The sequence below is a fragment of the Neodiprion lecontei genome, chromosome 2, assembly GCF_021901455.1.
Source record: "Neodiprion lecontei isolate iyNeoLeco1 chromosome 2, iyNeoLeco1.1, whole genome shotgun sequence".
NCBI classification, from domain to species: Eukaryota; Metazoa; Arthropoda; class Insecta; order Hymenoptera; family Diprionidae; genus Neodiprion; species Neodiprion lecontei.
In genome coordinates this window covers 11,722,151-11,744,548 of record NC_060261.1, presented here as the reverse complement: position 1 = coordinate 11,744,548, position 22,398 = coordinate 11,722,151, and the positions used below count along the sequence as shown (strand labels likewise).

Here is a 22,398-nt window from a genome sequence, read left to right as displayed (position 1 = left end):
TTAAGGTTTAACTATATTTATTTAAACTTTCTCCCGTTGCAACCGATTTTTAGAACCCTACTACGACTGGACTGTGTACCCTCAGGAATTCAAAAAAGATAACCACATCGTAAGATCAACAACTGCGAAAATACAACGAAATTTTTCTGTTTTTCGACAGTAACTTTGGAAGCCTTAATTGCGTTTTCTCTAATGTCTACATACTATATAAAACATTGACTCCTGATTTAGAAGATAGTCCAGAATAAATTTTGCATGACCTAAAGAAATTTCTCAGTGGTAGAAATGAAGCTGGCTCTTCGGACTGATTCAAACTATGGGTACCCAAAATGTACCTTGGCTAGGATGTCGTAGAATCGTTGCTGAGAAAATACTACCAGTTTTCAGGGTTCAGCTTACTGCAGTAAATCAAGACGAAAATCCACGAGAATTTCATAATTATTACCTTTACTGATAGATAAGTTGAATCAGTTGATTTCATTTCCAATGAAAGACAACAGAGACCCTGTTTTATAATTTTTCAACTATATATGTTGCAACGACGAAAAGAAATCAGCACAGGAGTACAATATTGTATTATTTAATGCATGTAACATGAGATCAAGTTAAAACAACATATCATTATAGACATACAATATATGTTAAGTCATAGTTTTATTTTCTTACGAGTATACATAATGCAGTCTGAGGTGTAAGTGGGTCCAAGGCCTACTTCATGAAGATACTCTTTACCTTCATTCCGATAATCTCAACTCTTACATTGAAACATCTGATATCATCGAACATCTACTCCACAGAAAACATTACTTTCTAAATTTGATTAAATATATATTTTAAATTATAATCGATGGCGATAGGAATATTTCAACACGTTGCTTATGTCAGCATTACAGTTTTTCTGGTCACATCGTATTCATCAGCAATAATTATACCGAAAAAAAATAGTAGAAAACCAAAAATAAAATAGAGCTGTACAAATTTGTAAAGAATCGTCCCTATCACACAATATATAACTGTAAAGATAACAGTTTTTCAAATATTCATGGGTTATTAATTTCAGTTTTAGTATATAATTAATCCAGGGTAACTGACTTAGCGCAATACAAGGCAAGATGATATTTTTTTCTTTTTGCCTTGACATGCCTTGATTAGTATAGCATTGAGTAAATATGTGCTAAACTTTCACTCATCATAAGGAGGAAAATTGTAGCATGGAATCTTTTGTAAAACACTGAGATAAATCACTGTGATTCAGACTAGTAAAGTTTGCATGCATCGGTTGGATTTTTTAATATCAATGATCCATGCTACAGTCATACGATTATGCTAATGATATAAATATATTCGATGGTTACTGCCACGTCATTGTATTTCATACCATAATAGAACGTTTCAACACACGTTTACATGATTTAATAAGGCAAAGAACAATAATGGAAGAGTTATTGAATATTCGTTCAACATTTCGACTGTTGGTCACTGTATCTCCAAGCCTGCAGCTTATCAGAAATTGAAAGTCTCATCTTCAATTGCGCTTTTGATAAAACTAACAATCAGCTACAAAAATTAGTGCAGCAAATTTTCATATCAAGTAAACGTTTAGTAGACTTATTTTCATTCATCTTATAAAGTGATGTAACATAATGAAACGAAGAAGAATAATATTTCCGTTACCAATTGAATGCAAGTTGCATCACGCTATTTGGCAAACGGAAAAATAAAGTATATGTGATAAATTGCTATATTCAATTTGCTCAGATTTTCATGAAATACGGAAGAAAATAAAATTATATATTGTAATATTTGTGATTGTTCGGTCCTGTCAGATAATGAATTTCTTCTGGTTGAGAAGAATTGACAGAAACATCTATTCATCATGTTAATGTAATGATCAAAATATTCAGGTCAAAACCGAGAGATTTGCCGTGTCGAAAAATCAACTTTTCCTCACTTGTAAACGAACAGTTAATATTTTCATCAGAATGCTAATTGTCAACTGAACATATTTTTTTATCACTTAACATGCTGAGAAAAAATGGATTTTACACTAATTTCTTCAAATTTCTGCAAATAAGAGGAAATTTTGTACGTCGGAAACCTTAATTTGATAGGTATAATTGAAGACATTTTATTCTGTCACATAAACAGAAGAAAAAAACATTCAGAGAAAAAATATGAAAATTTAATAACTAGTCAGATATCTGAGCAAGCTACTTTCGTCAAATTGAACGATACAGAAACCCAAAGATCAAATGGATATGATTTTATATACAGAGGTACATTTCATCTCATGACGTACACATATCTATTATATAGCAGTAGTACTGAAATAGAATTAACCAAAGTGGGCAGTAAAACCGTGGGGCATACTGCCTGCTTGGAACTGATAGCCACCACCATGATGTCCAAAGAAGGATTGGAACATTGCATTTGGATCCATTTCTGCAATAAAAAAAATTACGTGTTAGCATAACTGTTGTGTTATAGGGATATACAGGGTCTTTCATTTTAATCGCCCCAGGCCGATTACTCTGAAACTATGCAAGATACGAAAAAATATTTCCTGCAAAACATTTATCGTTCGAAGATGAAAGTGTCAGTTTTATCGTAAGCAGAATTGCCAAGGTCAGATGAAAGTCAATTTAGTTTTTTTTTTTTTTAATGGAATAGTATAATTTTTTTGTCAGTGTCAGAAAAGTCAAATACTCACCGTATATTCCACCCTCCATATCTTCCAAGTCATGACCGTTGTCATATCGCGCACGTTTCTTGGGATCTGAAAGAATGCCGTACGCCTCGCCAACTTCTTTGAACTTTTTCTCCTGTTCTTTTTTCTCGCCTTCAGAAGCATTCGCGTGTTTATCTATAAAATTTGAAACTCATTATGAAAAAATCATCTGTCAAATGATGTGGTTCAATCGCCAAAAATTAAAATGACGGTATATATTACCTGGGTGATGTACCATGGCTCTCTTTCTATATGCTTTCTTGATATCGTCGGTTGACGCATTTTTGTCAATGCCAAGAATTTTGTAGTAGTCTTTTCTCTTGGATTTTTTCAATGCAAGCTTGGCTTCCTGCAGCAATCTTTTGTTATCTAAAATTAAGATTCGACAAGTTAAAAATCTAATTCAAGGAAAATTATGCTGTGTTTCTAGCAAAAATTGATTTTTCTTGTAGGCTATCTAATTTCACGGTACCTCTGCTCTTGTCCATTTTACATGCTTGTTCGTAATCACGAACAGCCTCTTCAAAATCTCCAAGTTCCATGTAGCAGGCGGCTCGTTTAAGTAAAGCTTTAAGGTAACTTTCATCGAGCTTCAGTGCTTCGGTACACTCTTCTAAAGATTCTCTGAATTTTCTTAGCTGGAAACATATTTATCGTAAAATCATATGGGAATAAACCACGTCATTGATGGCAAAAGTGGCAGTAAGCTGATGAATTACAATGCAATGCAAAAAGGAAGTACAGCTTTTACAAAAAATTATACATTCCGCCTAAGCAAATATTCAAATTTATATGTTTGGATAAAAACTGTGTGTTTACCTTGGCATATATCAATGCTTTATTGAAGTGTAATTTAGCATTGGCTAATATGTTCTGAGGATCTATGGTTAAGGCTTGGGTATACAGATCGAATGCCTCGGCATATTTTTCCATTTTAAACGCAGTGTTACCGTCTTCTTTTTTCTGTTTTAAAGATTTCGCTCTCTGAAATATGACAAGAATTGAAGAAGTATTATAATCATTAATATTGTTTTCAAGATGTTGTAACGATAAGAGAGAAAAGTTTCAAGGCATAAGAGATTTAAGAATATTTCATGACTTCATTTGTGTAAGTACAAACCTACGATATGGTTGAAACTGTAGTTGGATTTTGATGTTACCTTGTAAATCTCCATCGCCTTAGTATGATCAGGTGCTAATCGAAGAACTTGTTGAAAATGCATAAATGCTCGATCTATGTTGTCTTGGTAGTAAAGACACATGCCGCGTACATAAATTGCATCTACGTTCTGTTTGTTAATGTGTAAAACATCGCTAAAACAGACAAAACATGATTAACCCACCGTGTGAACACTTGATTTTTTACACCTTTTGTCCATACACTTTTTCAAACTGTTCTACGCTTTCAAGAAATCGGTAAAACTTCAGGGTTTCTTCTCAAAGCGTTAACTATATTATTCAAAAGTTGGCAGACTCAAAAGTTTTCAAGTATTGTTCACAAAAATTAATATTCAGAAAACGACTGCTCCCTAAAAGACTCTGTGTTCACACGCAGGGTTAAAACGGTGAAGGATACCAAAACTAAAACAATCAATAAATATAACAAACTTGGATATTTCCTGTGCCTCTTGAAATCTGCCTAGAAATGCCAAGCATTCTGCTTTGCGGAGCTTGAATGTCACACAAGAGGTGCTCACATCACAACAGCGGTCCATGCAATATACAACCTGTAATAAATGTGAATAAATTTTGAACATTTTCATATAGAGCATTGATTTTGTTGTCAGATCTCGTCAAACTTCTATAATAAATGAATCTTACTTTACGAAAATCTTTTTTTCCATAAGCCACTTCTGCTTCTTGTAAATATTTCTCAAGGTGTTCCAAGTTTTTTTTCTCCGAGAGAATAGCACTGTTACTGGGATCCAGCTCCAACACCTTTTCCATGGCTGCTCTAGCTCCGATGTTATCGCCGACAATCAGAGAGCATTTCATAACTCGTGGATAAGCCTTTAAGAATACTATACATGTCACAAATATTTCAGAATTTTTTAGGGTGATCAAAAGTTATGAACAAAGAGAAAAGACTGTTGAAAAAATCTGCAGCAATATTAATTGTCAATGATAGTGAACTCAAATGAAACAACATCCATACCATGTGATAAAAATGATTCTGTACAAATTCGAATAATACCAACTGAGATATTTACAATTTGAGAAAAGGATGATGTTTCATTCTTGTTCACCATCGTGGCATAAAAAGTATTGCTGGAGATTTTTCAGACGAATTTTTCTTTCTACCTAACTTTTGATTCATACCTTGGGTCTCATTAATCTTTAATAAATGAGTCTCTTTGTTGCGGATTTCATAGTGTTTAGACTTATATACCTTTACAAATCCTGGATCAATGGCGATGCATTTCTTAGCATCTGCCAAGGCGTCGTGATATTTACCCAGCATCATATAACACGCAGCGCGGTTTCCATAGTACGCTGGTGAATTGGGACATAGCTCTGTAAAATTATTGTTCAGTTGAATAATTGATCACAAAATGAATTCTTCACGTTCAGAACAAACGCTTTTCCATTGTTATTATTCATAGACACCTACCGATTACTTCAGTATAAACTGCTAAGGCCTCTGCGTATTTCTTGGTTTTGTAAAGTTGATTGCCAGTTTCTTTCTTCATTTCTGCCAATCTGAAAATAGAAGAAATATATAGGTACCTAGAATGTTTATTATCCATCTTCCGTGCCTTTATCTGAACACTAAAATAATAGCAAAATATTTTTCAAATTTTTCATGTATGTATGTCAGAAAATGAAAGACAGCATATTAAAAATAAAAATTCAGCAAAAATTTTAACCAACATTTGAAAGATGATTTGATGGATTACTCTAAACTTTATTAACGACAAATTATAAGTAAATATCACATATATATGAGAAGTGAACCTTTTGCACAGATAACAAGCAGATCTTGGGAAACAACAGATGTTACATAGACACTAATTGTCTTAAAGAAAACTATCAAGAGCTTACAAAATAAAATTGAGTCGTAATATCACTAGTCAGTGCCCAGAGAATTGAATTACGTCGAGCGATTACTGGAAAAGTATGAGACCCAACAAAAAAAATACAACAGACTTCCATTATATGACCAATACTATAAATTTAATTAACTTGGAGACTATGGCCAATAAAAGTGGGCATCACAATAAGGCTGACGTTAGTAATATCATTGCAACAAAATATAAAGCAGTGAAAAAATCATTATAGCACAATTTGAGAATGACTTTCAAGGAATTTATACAAATATATTTTATTTATCATGGTTTGTTAAGAGAAATTGGATAATCCTAAAGATATGAAGAATCGTTGCCTAAATATGCATCATTACATTAATATTACCAACTTCATCCTCCATCCATGAACCATATGATTAGTGTTCTTGATTGTGATACCGATTGAGGTTTTAGATAAGAATTAATGTACTTGATATGAATGAACTATGTGCAAAGAAAATATTGCATCATTGTGGCCTGGAGGTCATATAAACGCTGCTTTCTGTAGCTAAGCATGCTTGTCGATGAAACAATGTGTGATCAAAAATGTCGACGAGGGTTTAAAAATCTGAAAAGAAGTTGTTAACCACTAAGTTAGGAATCGAAGGGAATTTGCATGGCTGTCAAAAACACAAGTTGCAGCGAGTTGTGATTTTTCGGAGCTCTAGAAGCGTATCTGGGATATAACAACTCACTCTTCAGTGGTAAAGGGTTGTATTTCTTCAATAGGATCAGGATCATCGATGGGGTCCCATTCTTCATCGTTCAGTTGTTCAGCCATATTTTATTTATTTGCAAGCAACTTGAGTACTAAAAGTTATTCGATCACCACAAGTTAGATGATTTATAAATTATAAACGACTTTTAGATCTAATGCGAAGAAAACCGTAACTCTGCAGGGCAAGACTGACAGAACAGAATGTATGGAATGTCCCGTGGTTCCCGAACATCAAGATGGTCTTTGAGCTAAGATTTATGCCCGTTTTTACTTCCAGCATCTACAGACATGACTTTGAACTATGTATGAATTTGTCGTTCCTAAATTCTAATCGTTATTTTTAGCATGTCGACGTACGTCTGGTTAATATTTTTGAAGTCTATGGTATGAGTTTTGCATGTATTGCCGACGCATCTGGTAATATTCCTGCGGCTTTCGAACTCCAGTAACATTCGTATTAAGATTTTTATCCGAGGCGTTCCAAGAAAGTAATTTATGAATATGTAATTAAACAACTAAAACACCTAACATAGTTCTCGAAATTCCATTCCCTAGCATAGCCATTTGAAAGAAGAAGAAGAAGAGATCTGGTAATATTGATGAATAATGGAGTATGAACAAATTTATTTGTGCAATTGCACGTTCGATTTACTATTCAAATTCAAATTCGCAGATTTCTATGTAGATATGCAATTGAATATTCTATTTATAATTATTTTAACTACTTTGTCATAATTTATAGATTGACATATATACAACTGTTTTTATAATCGTAAATGAAAATTTTCCGAGCTCTGAAAATCGCAAAATAGCAAGGATTTTTTCAGTCTATATCCGGCCGATTTTGAAAAATAGGCAACTTAATTCTTGGATACGCTAAATCGACGTGATTATGCGAGAGAAATCGATTGCGCGCACTACAAATACGTTGTGAGCAACGTCTCAAGAGTTACAACCGAAAAATGAAAAGTTTCCTTCGTAATTTCTCTGCTGTTGGTCCAGCGGACGTTATGTTTTTTCTGCATTCATGAGGGACCAATTAGTCTGTCAAGGATCATAGAAATCGATACTAAGACTAAAAATATTTCGCTTTATAAAAGTAAGGCCCCCATTGTATTTTTGGTGAAAATATTGAAGATTTTGGATGATGCTGGAATCAATTATTTGATACATTATATCAACGTAATTTTGAGAAAGGAATCAATTGGGCGCAATCCGAATTAAAGAGTGACAATCGAAAAATGTAAGATTTTCTTGATTGTTAGGCACGGGCTATGTGGTAAAAAATATCAATCGTTTCAAACGATCGTACTATCGATCGTTTCAATTCCTTAGTATCGAACAATCCATGTTCTTCTGTAAATATCGAAAAATAGATTGTTAATATCGATGGCGAAAACAGGCGCGAAAGTTAAAACATTTCTAACTATAATTGTAAAAAGAAAAATGATCGCGAAAATTTTTAATTATCATTATTGTTAATTAAGAATGTGTACAAAATATGAGAATTTAATATAAAGTAAATTATGGAAAGTTAAATATTTAAATACTCTAATTAACAGCGAGAAATTTCGTAGAAAATACAGATTTATTATCGACCTTACAATTAGTAATGTGTATTTACTTATTATAGATAAGTTGCTGACAGATGTTTGCACAGAAATTTAAATTACTTTCGGCTTGACGATATCGATAGTTCAATATTTTCCATAGACTTTAAAAAACATCGGTAGTCGAAACATCATGAATGTATGTCGCCCATTCCTATCGTATGTTGTCCGACATATCGCAAGGTGTTGTATACAAGTATTTATTTGTACATACGCATACGAATAGACGTGAGTGTTTGTAGTCCAAGCTTAATAATCCAACTTACGTTGGATCTTGTCGCGAAAGCAGGCGCATCCTTATGAGCTATGCAATTGGCGTATCGCCAAAACAACGAATTCAGTAAGTAAGTATAGGCGATTGCCGTTTATTAGACGAAGAAGGAATTCTCGCTCTCAAATGTTTACGATAATATTAATTTACAATTGCGTTTAATAGACGAAATATTTGGAAAGTTATAACAGAACTTTACTGCTAGTGTTGATAATACAAAAGATATAAAACGAGAATAAAAAAATAAAAATAGTGCAAGTCAATAGTTGCCAATTCACAATACATTGGCTAATACGATTGCTTTTCGTCCAAATATATTGGAGATAAGCTGACTACTGACGTCGTACTTAAAATTAATGATAATTGTGAAAAATTTAACTTTGTAAGTCAGGTGGAACAGTCGAGGGTGATTGCAGGTGTAAATGCAAGAGACGTCGAATGGGTCCGCCAAGAATATTTCCAACAGCTCCTGCACCTCCTGCTTCACCTTCTGCGCTTTCTTTTAAATTTAGCTCCATAGTCGAATCTTCAACGCAAGTGTCTGTATTAGATTTTTCTCGTAATCCGCTAAGGTGCAAATCCATTTCTAGTTGAGAGTCGAGCAGTCTCATGTACTTGTCCAATTCACCACCTTTATCCTCCTCGCTTCCACCCAACGAACCTTCCGAGTTGCTGTCGAAATCATTTTCATCTCCTGGCACAACAAGATCCAAGATTCCACGTAAAGCGGAATCAAATGCATCTGCATTGAAGTCTATCCTCGTATCATCGGCATCACCATTTGCTCTGATTTCGCTGTTATCGTCATTTGACTTGGACAGTTGGCTGAATCATAAATCATCACTATTGGCTATGCAACTCAGACCAGATCGAAGTCAAATTAAAGATGAATTGGTTAGACCGTCAGAATCAAAAGTTGGGATAGAGAATAAAACTGTTTTGCAAAATTTCCAGAGATGTTGCTCAAATCAATGATAGTAATCACGAATGAAACAACATCCCCACTGTATAATACAAAAGATTCCGAGCAAATTCAAATAGTTAAAGCTAAGATGTCAAGAATTTAAAAAGTTTTACACTTAGAAACGTTCCAAGAGCTTAAACTCTGATGTTTTTGATCAGATTCTAATGTTTTTCGGCTTAGTTCACTAACTAAATTATCACAAATTGTATGAGAAACATGCAAGAAATTTGTAATCAACCTATAGCTATAATGCACAAATGTAATTGCTGATGAAGGTCTGTTATACTTTAATGACAGTAGTCAGTAATATATTTTTATCCACTCTGCAGATAATGGTAAGTAGAAATTTTTAGGTGATCTATGGAAGTCTCTATGGTGAACAAAATGAGCCCATTAGCATTAGAATCGGATAAAGAACAAGAAAGTTCAATCATTTCAATCTTTCTAGTTATGAAAGCTTTTACTCCAATTATTGATAACTTATTATATAATAGATAATAGAATTGCTGTTCCACTCGTGTTCTTTATTTATTATTCATGCAAATAATATATTCATGGAGATTTCTTGAACGATTCTTTCTCTTTTCATAATTCTTTAATTTGACGGTCTGGCTAATTTACTCTCAAAACAGTCTTTTCATTCCAAAATTATGAACAACGTACCCCGGGAACTGAACTCCATCTACGTCGCTTGAATGTTGCAAAAATTCCCGAACTTTCTCTTGGATTGATGGCGGGTGCTGATCTACCATTCGATCATTTGATGACCACTGCTGGTCCAGCATTGAGTGCAGTTGTTCTGGATCTATGTTGAGCCAGTTATCATTGTCTGGAGGGCTCAATCGCCCTTCACCTATTACAAAAACTAAATACAGCATGTGCACACAGCACGTCTTCCACTTAAAATATGCTTTTGATGATAACAATTTCATATTTTGAAGTAGTGTTGATTTTGAAACAATAAACTTGAATTTTTCTTTAAATATATATACAAATGGTACGCTTAAAAGAAGTACACAAGATGTGTTTAGAAATCAGAGTTAATTTCTAAGATCGTAGACGTCTTACTCAATGACTCGATATCATGGTGCGGAGCATTACGCCAGGTCTCCAATATTCGATGAGCCTCGTTCTTGTCACCAAATAAAGAATGATCCCTGGAACTGGATTGAAAATACTCCTTGGCCATTCTAAGCAGTCGATTGTATTCTTGACTACCCTCTAAAAGATTTCGGAAATATCCGTTTGCTGTCAACCGTTTCAGATATGCAACCCATTCGGTTTCATTTTTATTTTCATTGTCTTCATTCTGTTTGATTTTGCGACTGGCTCGTGCAACAAGCATTTCCAATCCACACGATATCTTTATCCCCAACAAATGCGGCTTATGACAAGAATCATTGGGTGAAGGTAAATTCCAACCAGTTCTTGGATCCCCAGCGTAACGACAGTGAGTTGCCATCGCGTATAGGCATCTAGTCATTTTCACATTGACCATGGCACGTTGTTCTGGTGGAAAGTACTTCATCGCTTGGCAAACCTGGAAGAAATAACCAGATATCTGTTATTAGGTTGTTTAGAAATCCGCAGCTCGAATAGTTCAAGTGTTATAAGCCTTGAAAGTGAACTTTGTATAAAAATCCATCTTTAAACTTCTTCAGTTGCTTGTATATAGACTTCACTACGTTACAAAAATTTAAATAACAAGATTTAGAGGAATTTATTTTCTAGAAATGCTTACAGAATCAAGTCCACATTATAAAATATGGCTGTTTAACCATGGTGGGCACTAAAAATAGTAAAAAAAAATTCCCAGTCTTCTCCCTAACTTTTCTTGACCAAAATGTAATTTGTTTATAACTAAAATTCAGACTAATAGCGCCAATTCGGCTACCTAATATATAGAGTTCCAAATCAATCGGTTTTCAAAAACACATTTATGATCTATATAAGTCATGGAACCGAGCACGTAAAAAAAAATTGTTTCCCGAATTTCTTTTCTTCATCAAAAAAGCTCTATTCTTTTTTATTTTAGTACACTGCCGTAAAATTCCTCGAATGATAATAAAATTTCCTGCAGTATACATGTAAGAGTATAAGAGTATGGACAAGAAATTGGGGGACAGATGGGAAACATGGATGGAAAACATATGGCAGAGGGTGCCAAGAGGAAAATAGAAGAAATGCTAAAAGGGGAGTTACTACTAGAAGCCTATGAATTTAGTATTTTATTTGAAAAGTGGGATTAAAAGATGAAATACACAGATTATACAAGTCAAAAATAAAGATACGGGTATATAAATATATTTGTAGGAATACTGAGGTATTGCAAAGTTAAATAAATAAATGTTGGATGTAAGTTCAAAAACATAAAAATGTATGAATAAACGAAATTAATGAATATAAATAAAATTAATAATAAATCTCCCTGACTTTTCTCTAATTTCCCAGGTTATTTTTAGAATTTTTTAGATTTTTCTCGACTTCCCAGTTTTTTTCACTAGTGGACAACATGGCAACGATTGAAAAAAAAATCGCAGAGTAATTGAAATGGAAATAAATGGAAATGGAGAATAAATTATACAGATAAAAATCGGATTCAAGATAATCTGTTCTGAAACTCAAAAAAATTAAAGACAAATCTACAAATTGGCCCCTGATATTTCAGTGAAAATTGGTACACTTACTTTTCTCTCAAGTGGATCCGATTGACAAACAGTCCTCAGTGCAGCTGCGATCAAACCAGGTTCCTGTTTTAGTATGGCGATAGCTCTTTCTGGTAAAAAGACCCGAGCTTTGTGGATTCTGTTTTGTATTTCCTCTGGGTATATGGCAATTTTCTTTTGAATAGCAGCTTGTATACCATACTGCATTCTGGAAGCTGTAGGTTTCTCTCTGATGTTTCGCAGCATTTCTATATAAGACAGGTTTTCATCTCTAACAACATGTATTTCGCCATTATATATGAAAACACGATCCTGACAAGTTTGTGGTGTCGCCCAACTTGGCAAAGACTCTGCAGCTTCAATTAGCAAAAATTCTCCATCAGAGTCAACCAATTTTACGATTAAGCCATCGAATGCCTTCGTCAGTTCCATTACCAGAAACACAAGAAACCACTCGTCACCAACATCCTCGTCAAATCGCAGACTAGCATATATGTGTGGTGGTAGCTGATAATCTACAAAAGAGGAACTGGAACTAATAGTGCTATAAATTGAAGGGTATACAGGGTGTCCCTAAATTGCCTCCCACGGACTAGATAGCATGATACCTCGTTAAAATCCAACCGAGAATTTTTTTTCCGGAAGCTCGTCCGACGCGTAGTTTTTGAATTATAAGCGATAGCGCTAGGCCAATCAGAGTGCACCATTTCATCTAGATTTGCCGCCACGGATATTGCTGTTTTGTTCGACTGGGTGAATTATTATTATTCGTTTACGAATTAAATATCGGCACCTCCCCTCTCTCCCTGTTGTACCCCTTCTCGAGCGCTGACCTCGGTATTGTTGCCGCGGCATACGCTGCCGGCCGCACATCCATGGGCGCACACTTGTGTGTGTAAACAGAAGCGCATCCTCAAGCATAAGGGGTACAGCAGCGAAAGAGGGGAGGTGCCGATATTTAATTCGTAAACAAATAATAATAATTCACCCAGACGAACAAAACAGCAATTTCCGTGGCGGCAAATCTAGATGAAATGGTGCACTCTGATTGGCCTAGCGCTATCGCTTATAATTCAAAAACTATGCGTCGGACGATCTTCCGGAAAAGAAATTCTCGGTTGGATTTTAACGAGGTATTATGCTGGCTAGTCCGTGGGAGGCAATTTAGGGACACCCTGTATAATTCATGCAATGAAATTGGTGACACACATTTTCATACCTACAAAACATTATCTTACTTTACCTTCCACTCGAGCTCCACCATCAAGTTCTTTGTTGAGCTGGATAATATTCTTTGTTCTGGCTTGAAAGCCTAACGAGTCTCTATGCCATATGTATTCATGAGTATACTTTGAAATTCGATTATTGTATTTGTTTATTTCAGATACTAATTCATCTTGAGATATTTCCTCCGTCGATTTGTAACACAAGTGTGGAAAAAGAAAACACTCGACAAGATCATCCTCTCTAGTATACTGCAGCGGGATTGACATGATTGATCGTTTCAGTAATCAGATTATACTTATTCTTTGATTTCTCCTCAGTTAATGTCATTCAACTTTTCACAATTACATACATACTTTGATCTAACTGCGATCTATGCATATTGCAAAATGAACAACGGAGTGAATCAGCCCTGACATAACCTAACTTTTCAAATACCAAGTTGCAGACTAGAGCTTTTGAATCATTCCTCCATCGACGCTGATCTGATGCACCATGATGCACGAAAATACAGTTTGCTAAACGTATTACTATTCAAAAGCAGTACAAAGTAGAGTCCCTATAGAGACTAAATACAAACTACGAATGCAACGCCATCTAGTGATGATTTACTGCACTACTTGCATTGTATTGGCAGAGATGAGTAGGTATTGGACTACAGTCAGATTGAATGATGTTTTCTATACCAGAAGTAAAATATGATAAATAAACCTAAAACGATCAACTGATTACCAATCTCGAGACCATATTGCAATTACACCCGCCTTTGATATTCACCAAGGATGCTGGCGACGACACACGTCTTTAACGCGTGGTGCAAGTTCCAGTATTATTGTATTTCAATGGGTTTTAGAGAGACAGGAGAGACACGAGGGAAAATTTTTACTTCGGCTACAGAGCCTAGATATAAGGAGAACGATCGTAATGTATGAGACACGGCCGAAAATTTATGAATAAGGGGAATACCGTAATCGCATGATACAGATATCGACCTGGCCTTAATGTCACCAGCGCCATTCTGGTGGACATGGTAAAAACTGTAATATTTTCCCTCCTTTCAGACCGCAAATAAAGCCAAACAGCCTATGTCGATCGTTCTCTTTATATCTAGGCTACATGATTACGACCATCTTAGGATGAGTGTTTTTTGGTTCAGATTGTAACGGGCAACGCGCGTCATTGAAACGTTGTTAACGAGCAAGTGTATAATGATAAAGCTAATAATTTGTATTAAACTTATTTAGGAAGAAACGAAATAATGCCGTCGTGTATTGCGTTAAATTGTACGAATGTATCGGCAGAGGCTCGTAAATCAAAAAGACAAAAATTGTTAGAGAAGAAATACAAAGTAACTTTTCATAGGTTAGTCAAACTTATATCGCTTTTACTTTATGTTACGTTACGTATGGGATTATTTTACCTGAACCTTGATTTTAATATCATTTGGTTGTTTTTTGAGTATATGTTAGCGGGAAAAAAAAACAACAACGATACCAATGATATTATTAATGATACAGGTATCGATATTTTTGCAGATAATTTCTTTACGTCTGTGTATTTTCTTAGGTTACCAAAAGATCCAACGAAACGACAAAAGTGGCTCGATAGCCTGTGTATTCCAGAGCCCAGAGGCGCGAGTCCTATGATATGCTCAATTCATTTTCCAGAAAATGCGTTCGACAGGACGTCCCAGTCTTGTGTGAGACTCAGAGAGTTTGCAATACCATATGTAAGTATGTATCAAAGTATAGAAATTGTATTTACAAGCAACCTATCTGTATTTTCAATGAGACACAATGCGACACTATCAAATGAAGAATGAAACTGCGTTGTGTCTTATATAAATTTTTTTGGGTATTCGAAAAATTCAGCACATTACAGGGTCCCTTGGATGAGGAGTTTCACATTACATTGCACAAGTCCGATCAAAGCAGATTGCCCCAATCTCTGAAGCAGAAAACTGTATCACAGATTAATCACCAAGAGGTGGAAGATGACCCTGAGGAAGTAAAATATTTGGATGAGGAAAATTTTAGTGACGACGATGAAAAATTTGATGAGTTATCCAATTCTGAGGGTAAATTAACAGACATAGAATTATTGCTTTCAAATGTTGACATAGTTTAAATTATTTTGATGATGTTTGAAGGATTTTACAAGCTTCAAGAAAGCTTTTGATTATTTTTAATTAAGTCGAACTGGAGGTGAATATCTGACCCAATTTCTAGATCAAACTCATATTTCTTATTTTGCCTAAACTCCTTATTTCGCATTACAAATCTAAAGAATATTGGTGTTCTCGTGTTTCTGTATACTGGAATAATTTTCCAAAAGAAATAAGAATTTTTAGAAAATGATTGAAATTTATTTCTCTGGTATATAGCTGAAAAAGTTTGCACGTATCTGTAAAAGAACACATCCAATGAAAATCGGATTATAACTTTTCAGAAATTTTTAAGAAGCATCAAGGTTTTACCATAAATTATAAAAAATTAATTTTCTGCATCGAAATTCAAACATTTCTACAAAATTCATAGTATATATTAAAATTTATCAGAGATTCTGGACAATGACTAAAAAACCGTTAGAAATTTGCCTTCCTAATAAATTTCTAGAAATTTCTAAAAGTCTGTAAACATAATTTTCGCCAGGGAATACTCAATAACTCATTACAGATAGAATACATGTTCATAATGTGGTGACAAATCCTAAAATTATAGGTATACCATATGTTATCGATGACACTAGTGAAAGAAAATTATATGTCGACCGGTCCACCTCAGTATCGCCGAGAGACTTTATCAATGACGTACCACTAAAGAAGGAGCCCAAAGTGTCTGTAACGCGATCAACATCGGTTTCACCCCAACACACTGAAGACAGTACAAAAACGCAATTTTTCCGCACAGTATTGATGAATACGAAAAAAATGTATGTTCATAAAATAAAAATGCTGCAGCAAAAGCAGCGTAGAACAGCAAATAAATTGGCAAATATGCGGGCTATTCTGAACGTATTAAAGAAAAAAAATCTTCTCGGAGCAAAGGAGCTTGCCAATCTTCAAGGTGGTTTCAGTTACTTTTGATACAGCTACTGCATATTTCAGCATTACCTAAATATCAGGAGGTGTTTCATGTAAAACTTTCTTTCAGAGAACGTTCTTGCATCCTGATATTAGTAGAACGCTGATCTTGGTTCTACTTGAAGACATTCTTCAATGGATATACAGCTTGGTAGCCACATTCATTGCAGAATATAGGAATCGAAGGTCCAGGTCTTGAAAAATCCTAGTCTCTGCTTAGTTGAAGACTTCTGCGTGTCTTTAGAAAAAATGTCTATTAGATTCATTCTACAGCACCAGGTACTGGATTTACGGACGCTAGTGTTTCAAGCAAAACATGAAATGCACTGTGACGTTTTGGCTGGCCATTCCTCTCCTGTTGATTGTCGAGACAGTTCATCACTGATGTTAATGCAAAATTCTTGAAGGGCAACATTCATTGCGAAAATTGCATTGGAGCATTATTGTAACACAAAACAGATACTTGGAAATGAATGCCGGGAAAAAAATTTCAGATTGCGGATACAATTTCGGATTCTCTTCGCACAATACTGTACAATTGATGTATAATGCGATATAAATAACATTAATGCGATTCTATGGTCAACAAAAATTTCAAAAATGAATGTAATATTTTACAGTAATAAAACTAATAGATTTTACGTAAGTAAGTATAATCGTTATGTATTCCCTTATTCATTCCATATTCTCCAAATAATTATCCAATTATCTTACTACTGTTTCTAAACCGAATAGATAAACTATAGACGCCTGTGAAATGATCTGAAATTTGTTAAATCAGAAAAGCAAAAGCTACATTGAAGTTGTGATTGTTTCTCTAGAGCTGTCACTAGTATTTTCGTGAATTTGTTGAAGCACACATACAAAGAATTATTTCCATAATATGTAATTAGTGTAATACAAAATGCTTGCGATGCCTGAACAGTAAATTAAGATAGAATCAGTCTATACTGTTATGCAGGACTCTATGAAACGTATGAAAAGTCTTTCATTTGCCATGAATGAGGAAGTACGAATAACAGATATTCGTTTATACATATGAATTAGCAGAGTAAAAAAATTTTTCGTAGACTATCAAGATTTTCAATTTGTTCAATAATTAAACGCGTGGGATTTGGCAAATAATGCCAATCGTTTTAAAGAAAACATGACTTTCATGAAACGATTCAATATTTAGGTAATAGCTTTTCTGCACATTATTTACGTAATGATTTTACCTTATTTCACAGGACAACTTTTTTTTTTCCCGTAAATTTGTAACAGTTAAGCCTAATGTTAGACAAGATGGGAGAAAACTTCAGAAAACACAACGTTCTACATCTGTCTCTTTTCCAAAATTACCAGCAATTGAAAAAATACGAACACTGTCAACAGATATAGAAAATACAGACTTTCTTCCAAACCAAGTCGAACTGCCCCTCCGGAAGTCAAGTTCATCTTTATCATCCGAAGTGCGGGCTTTTTGATATTTATTATTAAGAAAACTAAAGGAACATCCTCCAGCTCTTAGCAATAGTTTCAGCTGAACGTGACTTTATTGCAAACCTCTGACTTATTTTAATATTTCAAGTTTTCCGGATGGAGAGAATATTCGTTACCAATTTTATACCCAAACTTGGAGAGCGATAAAGAGAACAAGCAACGTATTATCGAAAGTAAATGGGGACGAGGTACTGCGCTTGACATCGGACTTTGGGAGGATAGCATTGCTCCTGTAGTCAAAGTTAGAAGCAGAGTTGACATTGACCTCGGTATGAGCGAAGTTACCGATGTATTGACCGATGAAATGGTTGGAGCATGCTCATCTTTTTTAGCAAAATCACCAGAGACTGAACTTTATGTTGAGAATAAGTGCGAGCTTGTGAACATGGTAAAATTTTAATATTGGCAAAATGTTGTCGCACTTCGTCGATCGACTAGTGTGAAAAAGTTGATAAAAAATTTTTAGTTTAATCCTTTTTAGGGCAAATGTTGATGATAGTTTTGTAGATTTTGATTTTTTCAGGGCCTGAGAGATATCTTCATTTTGCAATATCGTCATTACTTGCAGTACATTGACTTGGAAAATAATAGTATTGGTGACTTGACGCCACTCGGAGGAATTCCATATCTGATGTACTTGAATGCAGCCCGTAACAAGCTCAGAGACGTTCTGAGATTCAAACCTCCGTGGTGCTTGACATATGTAAATTTGGCGTATAATAATATTTCGAAGATCGATGATTTGTCTGAGTTTTGGAGTATTGTCAGACTCGATTTATCGCACAATGTGATTGAACGTATTGAAGGACTGGTAAATTTGAGGTATCTGTCAATCTGCCTTCAGCTTTGAGATCAAAAGTTTAGGGATTACTGCAAATATTGTTTCATTATGGATGAATGAACTGCATGCATCTCAATCGCAAATTAAAAAAATAGTAAAGACCGTTTAAAAAGAAACAACCTCCCTACTGTGTGATGAAAATGAAACTTGACAATTTCTAATAACACAAGATGAGATATCAGGAATTTGAGAAAAGGTTTCATAATCATTTCTATCCAGTACTAGACATGTTGTTTCAATTATATTTGCTATCATCTGCACAGGTAAGATAGTTACAGATTTTTTGAATGGTTTTTTCTCTTTTTATACCTTCTAAGTCAGATGGTGCTGTTCGCCCTTAATCCAAAACAATCTAGTTTCAGGAAATGTTATCTTACCAAATGAATAATCGTAATTTACTATTGCAGACACTTGAGGTTTTTGAATCTTGGATACAATATAATTGAATCCGTTGAAAACTTGGATAACTTGGACATCCAGGAGTTGAATTTGGAATACAATTGCATATCGAATGTCAGATCTGCCACATCTGCTTTCGGTATAAGTACATTGCCAAATCTTCGCACGTTGATTTTAAGGCACAACAAATTGACCACATTGGAGTTTTTTGAGGTAAATTCAATTGACAGGAAATATTCCGTCTGAAGTGCGCTTGATTTGGCAATGAGAAGAAATTATTTTCACGAGTAAAACGATGTTTACCTAGGGTGCTTACGGCTTACGCTACATCGATTTAAAGTACAATAAAATTTCGGATTTACTGGAGGTGTCTCATCTAAAAAGTTTAGTTCACGAGATTGATTTCCGTGGAAATCCCTGTACCAACTGGCCAAACTATCGAGATGTATTACTATTCTCAATGCCAAGCGTTATGTTTGTCGACGGTGCCAGCGTTACCATCTCTGAAAAGGTATACTGCTCAGACTTCAAAATAGGATGGAATATTTGTACAATTGCATTGTACCATCCAAGAATACAATCATTCCCATCTTTACCCGAACAAGCATACTTTGCGCTGCAACTTCATCATATTTGTCAAATCAGGTGTCTGCCAGCACAATATTTGCACCACCGATAGAACTGGTGGTGGCTTCCAGTGTAACGAAGCTAATGCTTCTGGAACATTTAAATACCATTGACATTGACCTCCACATTACACCGATTGATCAAAGTACTCCACCGTTAATAATACTAACCGGCCCTCCAGCAGTGAAGAAGTCGATACTAGCCAAAAAGATCGCTAATGATTTGCCTAAACGGGTGAGACAAAATGTTTCATGGAAATTTCACTCATGGATTTTAAGAAATTTAATTTAATGGTTGTCTAGGTCAGGTACTGCCTTAGTCACACAACAAAGCACCAGCCGTGTGACAACCCTCTCGGATCGACTTACCATTTCGTTAGTAGAGAAGAATTCAATGAGATAACAAGACGAGGGGAATTTTTATCGACCAGAGAGTGGCTAGGAAATAGTTACGGATTCCGTTAGTAGATTTAGCTTTTTAATTCAGTTGAGTAATAATTGGCTATACTACCTGAATCATAAGTTATGAAAAGAGAAAGAACCGTTTAAAAAATAAACCGTAGTGTTGTTTGTTCTATTTATTATATTACATTTATGCCAATAATAGTCAAAACGAATGAAATATTATCCCTAGATGTAATAAAACAGATTTCGAATAAATTCCAACAACACAAGCTAAGACATCAACAATTTAAAAAAATATTTTACAATAAGATAGTTAAAAATGATTAAACTCTAGTGTTTCGTATCCAATTCTAATGTTTTCAGGCTTATTTAATTCAATGTAGAGATCTCCTGATTGTGAGATCGCCTCATAAAATTTATCGTACAGTAATCTTGAGAGTGTATAACAATAGATTTGTATAACTAAGATACAACAGGTGTTCGTCAACAATTAAATTTGCGAGTTATAACTATACTAGAATGTGGGATTCTTTATACCTGTTTCAGACAATTTCTGGAGATATAAAACATCAGAAATGGTTTAAAAAAGACACCAAAGTTGTATCATTTTAAACGTTCTAATTACAAAACCTTTTTCTCTAATTGTTGTTACCTCAGCTTATGTGATTCGAATTTATTCAAATTCGATTGCATTGGGTAGCAGGGATGTTTTTTTCATCCGCGTTTACAATAATTGGTACAAATACCATTGCTGGAGATTTTTGAAAACAGTTTAAAATTTTTTTTTTCATCTCTTGATTCAGGAGCCATAGTCCATTCATCCTCAACAACAATAACACAAATCAATGATTATTGCAGATGTGAGTGAGATCAAAGCACTTGCTTTGGACAAGAAAATCGGTATCACTCACATGGATCTGCATGCAGCATTACAGATGCAAAGTCGATACGTGAATGCGAAGTTAATTTTGGTATTGACCAAAAGTGTGGAACTCCATCGACTATGGATCCAAGAAAAGATACAGATCTTTACATGGGTGAAGAGCAGTCTGCAAAATCTTGTAACTTTTAAACTTGAAAAATACCGTCGACCTACAATTGAAATGAAAGAATCTACGAGTCCCAAAGTGAACTTTATCTATGAATTACTAAACGAGGTGAAGAACCATTAAATTATCATGCTTGTCTTGTACCAGGTTAAATCAGTTAAAAAATTGTAACTACCACAGGTGTTGGAAACTTTGGACTCATCCCCTTTTAGCACTACGATGGGATCGGAGGCAACGGAAGAAATGGATACTGTAATGGTCATGGAAAGCCAAACCACTCTTCCTGAAATCATAAAAACTTCCAGTGACATTGAAATGGAAAAGAAACATATCACTTTTCAGGGAGAGGATGAGCAATCCACTACTGCACCTTCCTCGAAAGTGACTTTTAATTCTGATAAGCTGACTGTACCAATGCCCGATGAATTGAAGGTTTCAAATAATTTTATTCGATCGCGGATTACCAATTACCTATGTAGCAAGTGGTTAATATGGCTGACGTTGATAGGCCAGCTTATGAACTTCAAAGTTTTAAGCTTGGAATGTATTATTAGATGTTCTTTTTAAAATTATATTATTAAAATAATTAAAAAACTACTGGACCAATCAGAGTTAAAACCTTTTTAAAAATTAAAGTCCTTTCTCCCTTAGCTGAAAACTCCCGGTATAGTGATAATTAAACTTCTAACATTCAGGGTGATTTTAATAACTTTCCTATTTAGGAGAGTGGGATGTTAAAAGTCTTTACATTCATTTTTAGGTCATACTAGACGAACATTCGAACGTTATTATCGAAAATGAAGAGGACAAAAGAAGAAGACTGAAAGAAAAAATTCGTTTGCAACACGATTTGTTACGTCTTCAAATGGACAATGATGAATTTGTTGAAGGCGAGAATTTGGAGGATTACTCTGCGTCCAGCGATGATCTGTTTGTTTCAAAACGAGTTAGTAGTCAAGTAATACGTAACATGCAAGTTTTACAAGTCCTGTTGTAAACTTTTCACGCCTTCTACGCTGATCTGAAATAAAGTAGAAAAGCACGACAGCAGATCAAATAGACAAATAAATATACACCTAGAACATATTTCACTTGTAATTGTGATTCACAGTGCTTACCTGGCCTGGATTCTCCAAAACTTTTGGAAAAACTTCACAGTAAACTTGTAACTAAGTCTAGGGAACAGTACTTCGAACAGCATCTAAATAGCGTTGGCTGTATTTCCCTAGCAGTAAGTCAAGTTACAGTTAACACTTTTACATCATTCT

The 22,398-nt window shown here is 34.7% G+C and overlaps 4 protein-coding genes across 11 annotated transcripts; 2 read left to right on the top strand and 2 right to left on the bottom strand.

Annotated features, from left to right (window-relative positions):
• Positions 1-637: 637 nt before the first annotated feature.
• On the bottom strand, positions 638-6,737 carry LOC107217852 (dnaJ homolog subfamily C member 7). 2 transcript variants are annotated; one of them, XM_046731611.1, is made up of 11 exons: positions 6,489-6,737; positions 5,340-5,497; positions 5,118-5,242; positions 4,550-4,738; positions 4,337-4,455; positions 3,889-4,042; positions 3,548-3,712; positions 3,201-3,366; positions 2,951-3,097; positions 2,711-2,863; positions 638-2,442 (listed from the first exon to the last, which is right to left on the bottom strand). In XM_046731611.1, the coding sequence occupies exons 1-11, from the start codon at positions 6,572-6,574 to the stop codon at positions 2,336-2,338; spliced, it is 1,569 nt and encodes a 522-aa protein (XP_046587567.1). In that variant the 5' UTR covers positions 6,575-6,737; the 3' UTR covers positions 638-2,335. The 2 variants fall into 2 exon arrangements, with proteins under 2 accessions (XP_046587567.1, XP_015511020.1); XM_015655534.2 differs by having other exon boundaries at positions 5,340-5,428; positions 6,489-6,736.
• Positions 6,738-7,966: 1,229 nt separating this feature from the next.
• LOC107217854 (protein ecdysoneless) lies at positions 7,967-14,060 on the bottom strand. 3 transcript variants are annotated; one of them, XM_046731607.1, is made up of 6 exons: positions 13,991-14,060; positions 13,266-13,497; positions 12,044-12,537; positions 10,425-10,896; positions 10,020-10,209; positions 7,967-9,217 (listed from the first exon to the last, which is right to left on the bottom strand). In XM_046731607.1, the coding sequence occupies exons 1-6, from the start codon at positions 13,991-13,993 to the stop codon at positions 8,767-8,769; spliced, it is 1,842 nt and encodes a 613-aa protein (XP_046587563.1). In that variant the 5' UTR covers positions 13,994-14,060; the 3' UTR covers positions 7,967-8,766. The 3 variants fall into 3 exon arrangements, with proteins under 3 accessions (XP_046587563.1, XP_046587562.1, XP_015511022.2); XM_046731606.1 differs by having other exon boundaries at positions 13,979-14,041; XM_015655536.2 differs by lacking the exon at positions 13,991-14,060 and having other exon boundaries at positions 13,266-13,901.
• LOC107217828 (52 kDa repressor of the inhibitor of the protein kinase-like) lies at positions 14,007-16,974 on the top strand. 5 transcript variants are annotated; one of them, XM_046731614.1, is made up of 6 exons: positions 14,007-14,062; positions 14,491-14,608; positions 14,813-14,975; positions 15,128-15,323; positions 15,967-16,311; positions 16,399-16,974. In XM_046731614.1, exons 2-6 carry the CDS (start codon positions 14,505-14,507, stop codon positions 16,416-16,418), a joined length of 828 nt encoding a protein of 275 aa, XP_046587570.1. In that variant the 5' UTR covers positions 14,007-14,062; positions 14,491-14,504; the 3' UTR covers positions 16,419-16,974. The 5 variants fall into 5 exon arrangements, 4 of the variants coding, with proteins under 4 accessions (XP_046587570.1, XP_046587568.1, XP_046587569.1 ...); XM_046731612.1 differs by lacking the exon at positions 14,007-14,062 and adding an exon at positions 14,222-14,276 and having other exon boundaries at positions 14,403-14,608; XM_046731613.1 differs by lacking the exon at positions 14,007-14,062 and adding an exon at positions 14,225-14,276.
• On the top strand, positions 16,578-22,350 carry LOC124292745 (leucine-rich repeat and guanylate kinase domain-containing protein-like). Its single transcript, XM_046730501.1, has 10 exons — positions 16,578-16,607; positions 17,899-18,198; positions 18,334-18,632; positions 19,059-19,263; positions 19,358-19,561; positions 19,696-19,911; positions 19,980-20,136; positions 20,940-21,238; positions 21,311-21,562; positions 21,891-22,350. The coding sequence occupies exons 1-10, from the start codon at positions 16,578-16,580 to the stop codon at positions 22,125-22,127; spliced, it is 2,199 nt and encodes a 732-aa protein (XP_046586457.1). The 3' UTR covers positions 22,128-22,350.
• Positions 22,351-22,398: the final 48 nt, after the last annotated feature.